Below are 13,370 nucleotides of genomic sequence, written 5' to 3' on the forward strand. Positions count from 1 at the left end.
AACGTATTAGAACAAGCACAATAATGTTAACCTGTGATATGAATCACTGCCGGCACATCTGTCAGTGCTGATGTTTTAGAATATTAAAATGAAAACCTTCTGACCTTCTGTTTATATTTTCTTTATAACAATGACAATAAAGCTTAATTGAATCAAACTTACTGGTCAAGTCAGAGAATGACTCACTTATTCACTCACTCTCACTCACTCACTCACTCAATCACTCACTCACTCACTTACTCACTCACTCACACACTCACACTCTCTCTCTCTCTCTCTCTCTCTGTACCACTTATCCTGCACTCTGTATGGGGTGTAGGCGGTACACCCTAGATGGGGTGTCAAACCATTGTAGGCCCACATACTGTACACACACACTCACTCAAACACTACAGTCAAATTAGAAACACCAGATAAATTAATCTAAATGTCTTTGGACTGCGGGATGAAATCAGTGTATCCAGAGAAAAAACGCCCAGCTTGGGAAGAAAAAAATCTATGCTGTGCTTTATTATTGTGCTGAATGATATAATAGAGCTGTGACACAGTCACTGAATTAAGAAAAAGAGTCAGAGATTACTCCTTATACAGTAGACAGAAATGTTTCAGAGAAATATTCCAAATTCTCATTCAATAATTAATAACTCAAATGTGTATTGTGACAGTCAGAAAGCAGTTCGACTGTGCTGTGTATACTAATAGCTTTTATATTATTTATTTATAATAAATTAGGTTCATGTACATACCTTGCTAGGGTATTATAAAAAATTTGAAATTCTTTATTTTATTTTCCAAATAGATTTCCACACTTTTTGTGTGTGTGTGTGTGTGTGTGTGTGTGTGTGTGTGTTTTTATTCACTCTAGTTTGCCCGCAGTTGAACTTGAACTTGACTGTCCGACTCGCTCTTATCTCTTCTCCTCTCTCTGTCGTGCAGTTTTGCGAGATGATTTCCGGCAGACTCCTAGCGATGTGGTTGTAGCAGCAGGAGAGCCGGCTGTAATGGAGTGCATTCCCCCACGCGGTCACCCTGAACCCACCATCTCCTGGAAAAGAAACAACGTAAAAGTCAACGACAAAGATGAGAGGATCACTGTAAGTCTGGCTCTCTATCATCCCACTCTCTTTTTTTTTTTTCTCTCCCACTCCCTCCTCCGCAGCACTTTCATCCACTCGTCCCATGACCGCATCAAATGTGAGTTCCTTACTGCTCTTCCGCCAATTTCTGTTCTCTGTTGTAGAGGCCCACGTGGATTCGCCTAGTCCATAAACAACCCGAGCAAGCCACTTTATCTAAATGGGTTTGGCAGTGCATTTCAAATGCATTAATGGTAGCTCGCTCGGATTCAGGCATTGCGTAAAAAGCTGCGTTAGTCTTTATTCATGAGTATTACACTTGCTGTGCTGATGGCAGTACACAGTGCTTGTTACATAGAAAACTGGGATTGAGAAAATAAAATTTTGTACAGGAAAGAGATACAGTGCTTTGCATTTTTTATCTTTTGTTGATCCTTTTGTAATATTGGGCATTATAATGCTGATATCAAAGAATCCTTTATGAGAAAATGGTAAAACAAGAATCAAAACTGTTTTGATATTTGCAATCTCGGTTGGATGTACGAGTTGTGTTTAAGTCAAACCGTGACTTTTGGTTGTGCAGAACCACAGAACACCAACTAATGAGACTAACAACTACCTTTATTTTTCTGTAATGCACTTACCCCAGCATTTCTTGGATACCATCGAGGTAGAGGGGTTTCTAAGTACAACAGAACCATAATCAGACTGCCTGCCCAGAAGCCTCTTTAATATCCCAAACATGAGCAAATGGTCAGGATCGTACAGGGGACGTGGGAATATCTCCCAGCCGGATTCCTGTAACGTGCAGGTGATGTTCCTGAATGATTGTGTGTACAGTTCCCACAGTCAGATGCATCTCTTCCGCAAGTTAGGGACAAGTTATCTGTTTCAAGGATCAGGCGTTCCACCCTCTGAATGATCACGTAAGCGACTGCAGTGGGCTCCGAGTCTGATGTCAATCAGTTATATGGCTTTATTCACCAGAAATCTAATCGCATGTCCCGGTTTAAATTAAAAAAAAAAACCCTCCTAGTTTATATGGTTATACAGTCAAATAAGCAAACAAAATGAACCGATTGTAGATCTGCTGAACCGATCAGCGCTTTATGTTGTCTGCTACACAGATCCGAGGAGGCAAACTGATGATCTCGAACACCCGCAAGAGCGACGCAGGGATGTACGTATGTGTGGGAACCAACATGGTAGGGGAAAAGGACAGCGATCCAGCTGAGCTAGTAGTCTTTGGTAAGTTTACAGATCTTTTTTTTTTTTTTTTCCTCTATCACTAACACACTTACGTACCTTCTTCACTGGGTTTAATATAAATGTAATAAAGAACTGATTCGTAATATCATATTTATGATCCAGAGAGGCCCATGTTTGTGCGGAGGCCAATCAATCAGGTGGTTCTAGCTGATGACACTGTGGACTTTCAGTGCGAGGTTCAGGGAGATCCAGCTCCTACCATCCGCTGGAAGAGGGAAGAAGGAGAGCTGCCCCGTGGCAGGTTAGTTACTCTTACACTCGCACATATCGCGTCTCCTCCACATAAAAAAAAAATATGTATATATATATATACATATATACACACACTGCTGCTTTGACTGGTGTTGATGCTGGTTTAAGGAACCATCAAACATTTTCACACTTGGTTCATATCATATAAGGAGATGAACCACACAGTATAAAAAGAATAAATAACATGGAGGATTTTATAAGATGTCTGGTTTCGTGTTAAGGACATGAAACAGATTTTTAAACACACATAAAAGTAAATATAACTCATTTTATCATTTTTATTTCATATTCTTTAATAATAAATACACAAATAATAAAAGACTAAAACATTAGTGTTTAATATAATAATAATAATAATAATAATAATAACTTATTATACATTGTTTATGTAACACCCTTTACGGTTACAATTATCGTTTTCTTGGGCTTTCATAAGCTATAAAGAATAGAAGTTGGTTTATGAGCCATAATGTAACCTAGCCTTTACTCTCGTTCTTTATTATGCCATTATAATTTAATCAGTCATTTCACAGGTGCATTCATTTATATATCTTATTTTTAGATTCGAGATCCGGAGTGATAACAGCCTGCGCTTGACGCAGGTGAGAGCAGAAGATGAAGGAACGTACACATGCGTGTCTGAAAACAGCGTTGGCAAGGCAGAGGCATCGGGAACATTGCAAGTTCACGGTAAGCTAGGAATCTTGCACACACATATGTATGATGCTCAGGATATACAGTACAGTACGTATTATATGTGAACAGTTTGGCAGCAAAATGAGAATTTTTGCAGTTTTAAGAATTTTTTTATTTCAAGCAAAGCAAGAAGTATTGCAGACTGATAGAGAATATCTTCTGCATGTTTTCTTTGAGGTCACAAGAGAGTTAGAAAGCACAAATGGCATAATATTTTGTCCAAATTGTTCCGGTCATGTTAGTTATATGCAACGGAAAGGTTGCAACGGAATCTCTCTTCTTAAATTCCGTTTAAAAGTAAGTGCACCCCAAATGCTAGGAGTGAAAGGGACAGCAGGAGAAGAAGGGAAATAAAAGAGACGTATCGATTGAGAAGTTAAACTGAAGACCGCACTCAAAACTAACTTCGCCACAGTGCTTACACTGCAGTATCCCTCGTAATATGGTGTTAGCACAACATAATGAAAACTGCGTAATGTCCTGTCTCACAGAACGGATTTTCGACATTAAGCTACACATACCTGTAATGTATTACTGCTGGTGTAGCTGTAATAGCAGTAACAGAGTGTAAATGTCCTCTTTCCTGGCATTAACATTGTTTATAAATCCATTTAATACGCTTGCAGCAGCCAATGTTTTGGAGGGGCAGACGTTTAGTTTTACTGATCACATAACAGAAAGAAACAATGTGACTAGATGTTTAAAGCTTCTAAAATAAGGATGTAAAGCCTCGTGTGTCAGAGAAAAATTATTTGCCAGAATGAGTAACATTGTTTTGCTGTCATCCTGTTCATATGCTCCAGCTCAGGCTATTGCATCCTAGGTTTAGACTGATATGACCGTTTCATCACTTAACTTTATTTTGCTTTGAATCCACTCAGCCTCAGCACCAGCGCGCAGACGTTTCCTTGCACTGCACTCATTAAAAAGGGCAAACTGCTAAAGCGACGCTCATTTATTTAGGGCTGCCAGACACAATTAAAGTAGCTCCGTTCAGCTGGAGGCACATCGCGCTTCATGAAACATGACTGTAAATTTTTGGTGTGTTGTTTCATTAGGAAATCTGCACATATGAATGTTAACATGCAGCAACACCAGATTTTTGGCTGATTTAATCCGTCAGCAGTTGTTCAGTATATTTTTTAGCTTTCTCTCTATTTTCATGCAACTTTTTAGATTTTTAAGGCTCCTAAACCCAAGCTGTAAAGTCAGACTTACAAACCACACACACACACACACGCACACACGCACACTTGCCCTGGGTTCATCTCATTCATCTCATTTTCTTTTATTTTTTTTCTCTCCATTCTCCATTTTAGTGGGCCCATCTCGTAAGTACCATTCCATCTCATCATACTGCATGTATCTGTTTGCGTCTGTGAGTGCATGTGGGAAAAGGGAGCCATTGAGATTGCATGTGACAGGGCCGTGACCTTTGGGGAGCAGACGCGTCCAGTGTAAGATATGCATCTAGAAATGTCGCTTTGTCCTCTCACATACTCAACACAGTGACTTCAGCCTCCATGTTCTAACACCTCACTGTTTATTTCCTAGCAGGACCTTTCATGTTTTCAGTGCACAGAACAGGACGTACCCTCAGTGCTGGTGCATAGGGCTGTTAGGACTAATTTCAGAATATTTACTGTTTAAAGTTGCACTCCAGTATTTCAGCTCTATTGAGGTGAAGTAAAAAAAAAGAAAAAGATTTCTGTCCTAAATATATATCGAAAATTAGTATTTTATCACTTTATAATAGCATTTTATAGTTTAAGTGATATTACATATAAGTGATTGTATGTAAAGGTCGTTGAGTTATGCCTTTATTTGTTACACACACAGTACCTCGCAAAAGCACTGTGCAAATTTTTGTACAAATTTTGTTGACTATGTCTATCATATTTGCGTTAGGTACAATTATACAATATTTCCTAATATTTAAAACAATCAAAAATTAATAAACAACATTACAGAATAGTATTTGCATGCCCTAAAAGAACGCAACAAATTCCATCATAGACCAGGTTTTAGATGGAAACAAACAAAAAAAACTAATGTAGGCTCCTCGGTTTCGCATAAAAATAAAACAGAGCAAATGTAATAAGGTTACCATATGAGCATAGTGTGATAAAGTACAATATTAGAAGAACTCATATTCTCCAGCATGCTCAGTAAAAGCTAACTTCTATAAAGCTCACTAAATAGTAATAAAATAAAAACAGTCAATATTAGGTGTGAAACCCCAATTAGTAGTGTACAGATTTATGTAGTTTTATAAGTTAAAAACAGCTGAGAGGTTTAACTGAGTGTGCTGGAAAATATGGCAAAGTTCTTCTGGTAGTTTTGTCACACTTGTTCCTTTCTACTTGCCAACTCTGTTTTTTTTTCTTCTTTCTTTACAGACATTTAAATATTATACTGCAAAGTTAATTATTTATTTTTATGTTACAGTTTAAAATAATGAATGGCTTTGTACATAATAATACAGATGTGACAAAAATATATAACATAATTTGTACTGAAGATAATTTTGTGCATAAACTTTTACAGTAGCTTTAAAGCCCGTGTCAGAGCACAGGGTCATTCATGATACAGTATGTGCAGAGCAGACAGGGTTAAGGTCGTTCAACTGGCAGCCTGGTGAAGCTGAGACTAAAACCGCGACCTTCCGAGCAGTAATCCAGACCTTAACCAGCTGAACTAGTGAGACCAGGAAGAAGAACTACAAGGGCTCAAATAATTTTGATCAATTTGAAGACGAGAATTTGAAGATTTAACTAAGAAAATTCTAAGCTTATTTGCAATACTAAACCACAAGCAAACCTAGTCCAACATTCTTTCTTAGTCAGCTTTGTTCACAAGACAACCTTCACTAACGTGATTTATAACGTTCTGCTGTGTGACGCAAAGTAGCCCCAACCCCTCAGTATTCCTGCATAGAGGAGCACAAAGTGTTAGTGAGAAGACAGGGAGTCAAAGGGGAGTAGCATGTAAAGAGAAGGAATAAAGAGATGAAGAGAATTATGCAGAAGATTAATTATATTATAATTATTAATTATAATGTATTCTAATAATTAATTATAATAAATCTATTCACACTAAATAAAACACTGGAGCCTTTTGCAGACATCGGGGGTTACATCCCCCAGAACACAAATACACAATTCTTCTGTATATTTTGTGTCGCTCAACTGTATCTGAATGTAAAATGGAATATGAGTGAGAACATCCTGATTGTTTTATGGAAATGCAACACATTCGCATTCACAGTTACAGCAGTATTTAAGTGTAAGGGTCTAAAGTTGCACAGTTCAAACCAGCGCAATGCTTTTTTTAATCAAACCCAGAACAATGTTACTGGCCACAGTAGAAGCCACTGAGGTCTAGTTTGATCCATTTCTTCTTAGTATTTTTCATAAATAGTATAAAGTCAACATGCAGCATGCTTTTAGATCCTGGCCTTTACAGCTGAGGCTTTTCTACAGAGCAAAAATGAAAGTGCAAAAATGACCACTTTTCTGCCTGATTAGGTGACTGGCAAAGATGGAGCAATTTTTGTCAAGGCTTAGCTTTGGACTTTTTTTCCCCCCCAGGAAAATGGAAAAAATATGTATCTGTGTGGAGTTGTAAATTTTTAAGCCCATTATGGACTTTCAGGATCCCTTGTACTTTTAGGTTTTGGGTTGTAATGTAATGTATATACCAAAAAAAGGACTATTTAAGCTTTTAAAGTCAGTTTAATGTTTTATTAAAGTAGCAGCAGTGATTATAAAGTATGTATGTTTTTTACATATTTAAATAATTTGGACAGCACTAATGTTTATTGGCACAGGCAACTATGTTTGTTACAGGTTTTAATATATAAAAAACACTATATATATATTTTTTTAATGTCATGTCTCATATACGACACAAAATCTTTTCTTCCTCCTGAGCCATACTCCAGTCCAGTAGGGGTTGGTTGACTACCAGTAAACTAAAGTAGAAGAATAAGCAATTGTCTTGTGTTTGCGAAAGATTTACAGTAAAGCATTCATCATTTGAAAGATTATCTATATCATTTTTGACAGTGATTTAATTCTGAATCAAAAACTGCCCCATCGATCCAATTAATTGAATCGATAAACAAAAAGATTGATTAAACTGCATATTCAATTAAATCACACAGCTCTAATGATGTGTGCGCTGTTTCACCTTTAGTTATTTGATTCAGTTTATAATTCAGGTTAGCTTACTGCAAAGCTTTCACTATATATATATATATATATATATATATATATATATATATATATATATATATATATATATTACACTTGTATTTTCTTAGATTTTGAAAAGAAATGGTAGTTATATCATTACCTATTAAATAAGCTTATCATCCTGTTTTCTTTAATGGTTTGCCATTTTTCTTATTTAAACGATATAGAGGATTTCTCACAAGCCATTTTGTCTTGACCCTATTCTGCGCATATACAAACACAAGACCACTGAGGTTCTGTTGTACTGTATGTTGCTATATAGTGTCTAATATTGTTGCTTCTCCTTGGCTGTGGATTTCAGAGCTGGTCAGGATTTGATTGGTTGTGTAAATGTACAGCACCAGTAAAAAGTTTCAAGGTTTTATTTTGACCATTTTCTACATTGTAGAACAATTCTAAAGACATCAAAGTAAGACATAACTGGAATTATGTGCTGAAACAAGAAAATGCCACCATCTTCAAAGTAGACATGGCGTACAATGATGAAAGCTTTGCACATTGTGTCCAGCCAGAAAGTGCTGAACTGATACGGAAACTCATTCAAGACTTTTGCAAAATCATTCCAGGTGGCAACCTTATAATGCTAGTTGAAAGAATGCCAGGAGTGTGCTCAGCACTCATTAAAGCCTTCAAAGTAGCTTCTTTGAACACTCGAAAATATAAAAGTATTTGTTTTATTTAATCTTTTTGCTTACCATATAATTCCATGTGTTATTTCCTAGTTCAAAGTTGGCACGGGTTTAATTCCTGGTTAGGTAACTAACCCCATCCACTGAGGTTGCTCGAGTCAGTGGTAATCCTAAGCCAAGATTGGAGGCAGTACATCAGGAAAGGCATCTGGCATAAAAACAGTCAACACCAGTCAGACACACCTTCTAATTCCATGGCCCTTCTCAATTTTTTTTTTCTTTATACGTTGTAAAACTGCACAGTTATAGCTCGAGGCATCCAAAATATGCAATAATCTCCTTTGAACAATTGATATTGAGATGGTTCCACTAAAGCATGCATGAGATCCAGTTTTATCATGGTGCTTGAGGCGTTTTTACAAATGCACTTAGCAATACTGTTTTTGCAAGAACTATTCCAGAACAGCTGACCATCGTGTTCTAAAATAACTGTTGTTGTTACTTAATTTTCTAATGCAGTATGTGTTATTTCATAGGTTTAAATTTCTCCACTATTTTTCTAAAATGTAGAAAATAAATGCTTGTGTCCAAACTTTTGACTGGTACTGGTTATGGGAATTCAATAGTTTTCATGCTTTTGCTTTTGTTCTACTATGTAGAAATGATTCCAAATAAAGAAAAACCCTTGAATGAGTAGGTGTGTTCTAATTATATAGTTTCTACTGTCATGTACAGTAAATTGATTTATATGTTAAAACTTTGTAGAAAGAATTCTTTAGAAATAGAGGTTAGGAGGAATTGAGGAAAAAAGGATGAATGCAGAAGAGGAAGCAGAGGGGGTTCTGACCTGCACTAAAGATGAAGGATTTGTTTCATCATGTACTCAGTGGCAGGCCATGAAATAATCCAGCCTGCTCATTTCCTTAACTGGCCTCTTCATTAGCATGTGTAAGCTAGGGAACAATAGAGATGAAATAAGCCCGTGTAACAGCGGTTTATTCCCGACTAAAGCCTGCTGCGCTGGGCTGCAGCCCCCTAAGCTCATTATGTAAGCAGTGAATCTGCAATAAAGGTCTGTTTTAAAGGCCTGTCACTGTGGCCTAGCCAGGCTAAAACTAGTGACATTTTCACAATGCCGTATCTTTTACATGTATTGCCTTTTTTCTTGTAAAAGTGATATAGTTAGTCATGCCGACACGGCTGATTGGAGGAAAATAAAAAGGAGAGCATGTGTTATACATGACTTTTCCATAGATATCTTGATCTCTTTTTTTATTTCTGACCATTTGATCTTGGTTACAGTACACAGGCCATGTTAATTGCATGTAGGAGTTTTAATTGCACTTGCTCTTACCGAAGCGTGGCTTCCCACCATGTCTGTCTGCGCAACTGTCAGAGCGTGACAAGTGCCTGTCAGTGTCATCCCACTGGGGGTTCCAACTCAGCACACTGGCAGTGGTGTGTTACATACAGCTTGTGATCTGGTGATTTTGAAGTCTATGAGTGTATGTGTGTTCACGTGCATTGGAGAGAGTAGGCAGAAGTGTGTTGCATCATGGCTGGATGATCAGCCATTTTTCATGCTGGTTTATTTGTGTGCGAAGAGCGCTAAGTCTTCATCATCCCTGGGGGAGTGTATGTGAAAGTGTAGACACAGCATGTGTGTGTTTCAAAAAGAAAAGGGAATGCAGAGGGGTGTTTGATGCTCGAAATAAAAGCAGTGAGCCACACGTGTTAGCCTAAATCCTAGTGTACTGTATGTATGCTACTGTAGACATTTTACTAAATCTTCTTCAGCAACTTTGACACCAATCTTTTTGTAAATCTTTCAAGGAATTAAAATGAAACTTAAAATGCATTGAGTAAGGTCATCAAGACCAATCACCTGATTGAGCGAGCCGCTGGGCCTACTTAAGTCTCAGATTCCGTATCTAAAAGTTTCATGTCTTTTACTTTTTTTTTATCACAGATATATAAGGTAGTTATTTGATTTATGAAACCCTTGCTGCTAGCTAGAAACAATCTGCTCATTTTTTCTTGATCTCTCTCATCAACAAGCTATTTCAACAGAACTGCCTTTTACAGTTTTTCCCCCTTTGCTCCCTTCTGTGTAAACTGTAGAAGCTGTTATGTGTGAAAATCCCAGGAGAACAGCAGTTTTTGAAATACAGTACTAAATCCGTCAAAAATCATTCCACGTTTAGAGTCACTCAGTGCGTTTACATTACGTTCTGTCTAATCCGACTAACTGTGTCAGTCTTACTGAAAGCGTGATTTTAAAATTGATGTAAATGTTAGACCGGCTGAACTAAATCAAGCTTCTCAAAGTAGGACTAATCCACCCAGATAATGAGGTTAGGAGTCATTTATTATAAATCATTTACATACATTTTTTTTTTTTATTGACTGTTGCTGTTTTCATTTTTAATTGCCTATTGCTTTATTTTTTTACCTACTTAATACCTAATTCCTCATGTCTTATTTCCTAGTTTTAAAATCTGTACTAAACAAAAATTGTTGCATTAAATGGTTTTTAATCAGTGCCCCATAAGTTTAACAAAATGCATAACAGCGGAAGAAGCCACTAAAAACAATATGGTAATGTCGTCTGCCTTTGGATAACACCATAAACACATAGGGATAGTGCGCATAACGTTTGTACAAAAAGTATCGCATAGAAATTGTATGAAATATACAGAACTGTAAAGTTATCCAGCTTTTCCCTGTTCGACATCCTACCAGTTTGCTGCTAGCTAACTGGTTTATTGATTATTTTGGATTGTGACATGATGGGTCAACTGTCAGTACAATACAACAAGTTAAAAAGGGGCATATTGCCACCTATCGTAGCGGGGTCTGACATACTTCAGTCAATAAATCAATTCCCCTTGCCATGCTCGTATAATGGGACAAGTGCGGTAGACCAATTAAATGACCTAGTCAAGCTATAACCATAGCTCAACTTAACTGTGCATGTAAACGTACTGACTGAGATCACATTACTGTGAACATTAAGTGAAGCTCTTCATCTGTATCTGCATGATTTTATGCACTACACTGCCGGCCATATAATTAGATGATTGGATGAATGCTAGAAACTGTATTTCTATTTTATGAGCTTTTTCAATCTGGACTTGTTTTAATAGTACTGTAGCATGCAATTATTATATTTAATAATATCATATTGTAAACTTAAGTGGAAATAATACAGCTTTGTACTCTTATAGCCAATAGAATCCAGAAAAAAAAATATTTTAATGTAAAAAGTGCAGACGTGCAACTTTTCCCATTCGTTCCTCAACAAACATTTATTAAAGCAATTTGTTTGCTTTAATGTGCATTATGCATATTAGATTTTTTCCCTCTGTAATTAAGTGATATTCATAACCTCCATCTTGTTCAGTACGAAACTACTTAGTGTTAAAACTGTAACCCCTTTAGGTAACAGAGTGCTTTTAAATAGTTACATATTTTTGCTCTTAAATAAAGAATTTTTTAAAAGAGGGTGCTTGTACATGAAAATTAACAACATTGCCTGTTACATAACTGACCCAATCTGTGAGCACTGTGGTCTCTCCACAGCGTTTCATAAAGATTTGTTTGGTTGCATCAGCCCCACTGAGACAGGATCAATACATGCTGCTCTGGAGAGGGTTATTGAGATCTCAGAAAATTTAAATCATTGTATACCCTGTTCGCTTTAAGCTGCTTTGGAGTTGTGTTCAAACTTATCGAGACGAAGGATATGTTGTGGTTCTGACCTCGCTGCTAACCTCCTGACCTCAGCGTTCCACCTCGCTGTCGGACTTCATTCCACTCCAGAAATCTTTGCGCTTGCAAGCTGTGCTTTGGCAGCACCCTGCTCTTGCGCTGATTGTTTATTTACTGCACGGCCAATGAGGCAGCTGTTGACTGAGAAAGACAGGAAAATATAGTGAACATTAAAACATGGAGTTAATATAGCGAGAAAGCATTCATTAGATGCATTTACAGAGAAGATGTTGATGTAACCTGATGGATTGCATTGAAATTAATTTGTTACATGAGCTAAAGAGGGCACCATGCCTTGTTGTGAAAGGACATGAGACGTCAGGCTCAGGGGTTTGCTCTGGACGCGTGTGAAAGAGAGAAACGACTTGCAGAGGAGAAATCGATTAGCCATTGAAGGTTAGAAATGGCAGTATCACCCATCTGCAAGCGTGAGCTAAAGAGTGATAGATCTGGGTTTAATCAATATTCCCTTCCCCCACTTCTTGCCAAAAAGCACTTCCAGAAGGAGATCACACAGGAAGCGTGCTAGCGTTGGGTTCCGTGCCCACGCGGGGCATAGTTCAACAGGGAAGGCGTCTTCACAGAGGCCTGCAGGCAAGATAAAGACACAGATTAACATCCACCAGCAAGAAGCATTGATCACACTCCGACTGAGGACAAGCAGAAACCACAGCAAGAGAGAGAAAGAGACTGATGCATGCAACAGAGGTTATGTTACTTGTTGTATATTTAACCTTTATCCAGTACCCTTATTTTGGACCTACTGTGTGAAATCTACAACAAATTAATGTGCATTTAAGGAGCAGCACATTTTCTCACTGATTTTCTACAATGAAATGAACAGTCTGACTGGTCTCACTCATTCTTGGAATTTTTTTTCCCTTGTTCACACAAGGTTGTCTATAACAAAACATTTTCTATGGGCTTATTGGTTTTACTGCATTTGGGAGCCGTTATGTATTTCACAGTAATATTTATGGAGGAAAAGTAAACAGTGTGTGATCACTTTCTGTATAAGAGACACGAGATCATCACAACTGCTGGAAGGAGTTGTGTTCTCTGCGTCTGGTTTTATATCCGTTCTCTAATCAGAATTTCGGAACTTATTAAGACCTTCTGGGACCACAGAAATATTACATGCAGTAGGATGATGCCTAAACAGATGCTATGTGGACGTATTGTGGCTGCTATGTGACTGTAATACCTGTACTACGATTAGCGCCTTTAGCTGCTTATGGAGTAAAACCGAAACTGGTAGAGGAGGAAGCCAGCGATACTGTAAACTGATTTTTTGATTGCTTTTTTTTGTGTACCTCATGATGTTCAACAATCTGTGTTATAATAATTAAACAAACGTTTACTGTGCAACAGACACAACACTTTTTACTTGTTCCAATTTGCTACTAATGGTTTACTACAAA

At 37.4% G+C, this 13,370-nt stretch overlaps 1 protein-coding gene across 3 annotated transcripts in view; it reads left to right on the forward strand.

Moving 5' to 3' along the window:
• robo3 (roundabout, axon guidance receptor, homolog 3 (Drosophila)) overlaps positions 1-13,370 on the forward strand; it is a 154,187-nt gene that overhangs the window by 107,744 nt on the left and 33,073 nt on the right. For 2 of the 3 annotated variants that reach the window (XM_053516081.1, XM_053516083.1), the window contains exons 3-7: positions 937-1,094; positions 2,204-2,324; positions 2,448-2,586; positions 3,160-3,287; positions 4,613-4,624. In XM_053516081.1, the coding sequence (XP_053372056.1) occupies positions 937-1,094; positions 2,204-2,324; positions 2,448-2,586; positions 3,160-3,287; positions 4,613-4,624 (558 nt within the window). The remainder of the gene's footprint in view (positions 1-936; positions 1,095-2,203; positions 2,325-2,447; positions 2,587-3,159; positions 3,288-4,612; positions 4,625-13,370) is intronic. The other variant, XM_053516082.1, reaches the window with a different exon arrangement.

Source organism: Clarias gariepinus, chromosome 17, assembly GCF_024256425.1.
Source record: "Clarias gariepinus isolate MV-2021 ecotype Netherlands chromosome 17, CGAR_prim_01v2, whole genome shotgun sequence".
In the NCBI taxonomy this organism is placed as follows: Eukaryota; Metazoa; Chordata; class Actinopteri; order Siluriformes; family Clariidae; genus Clarias; species Clarias gariepinus.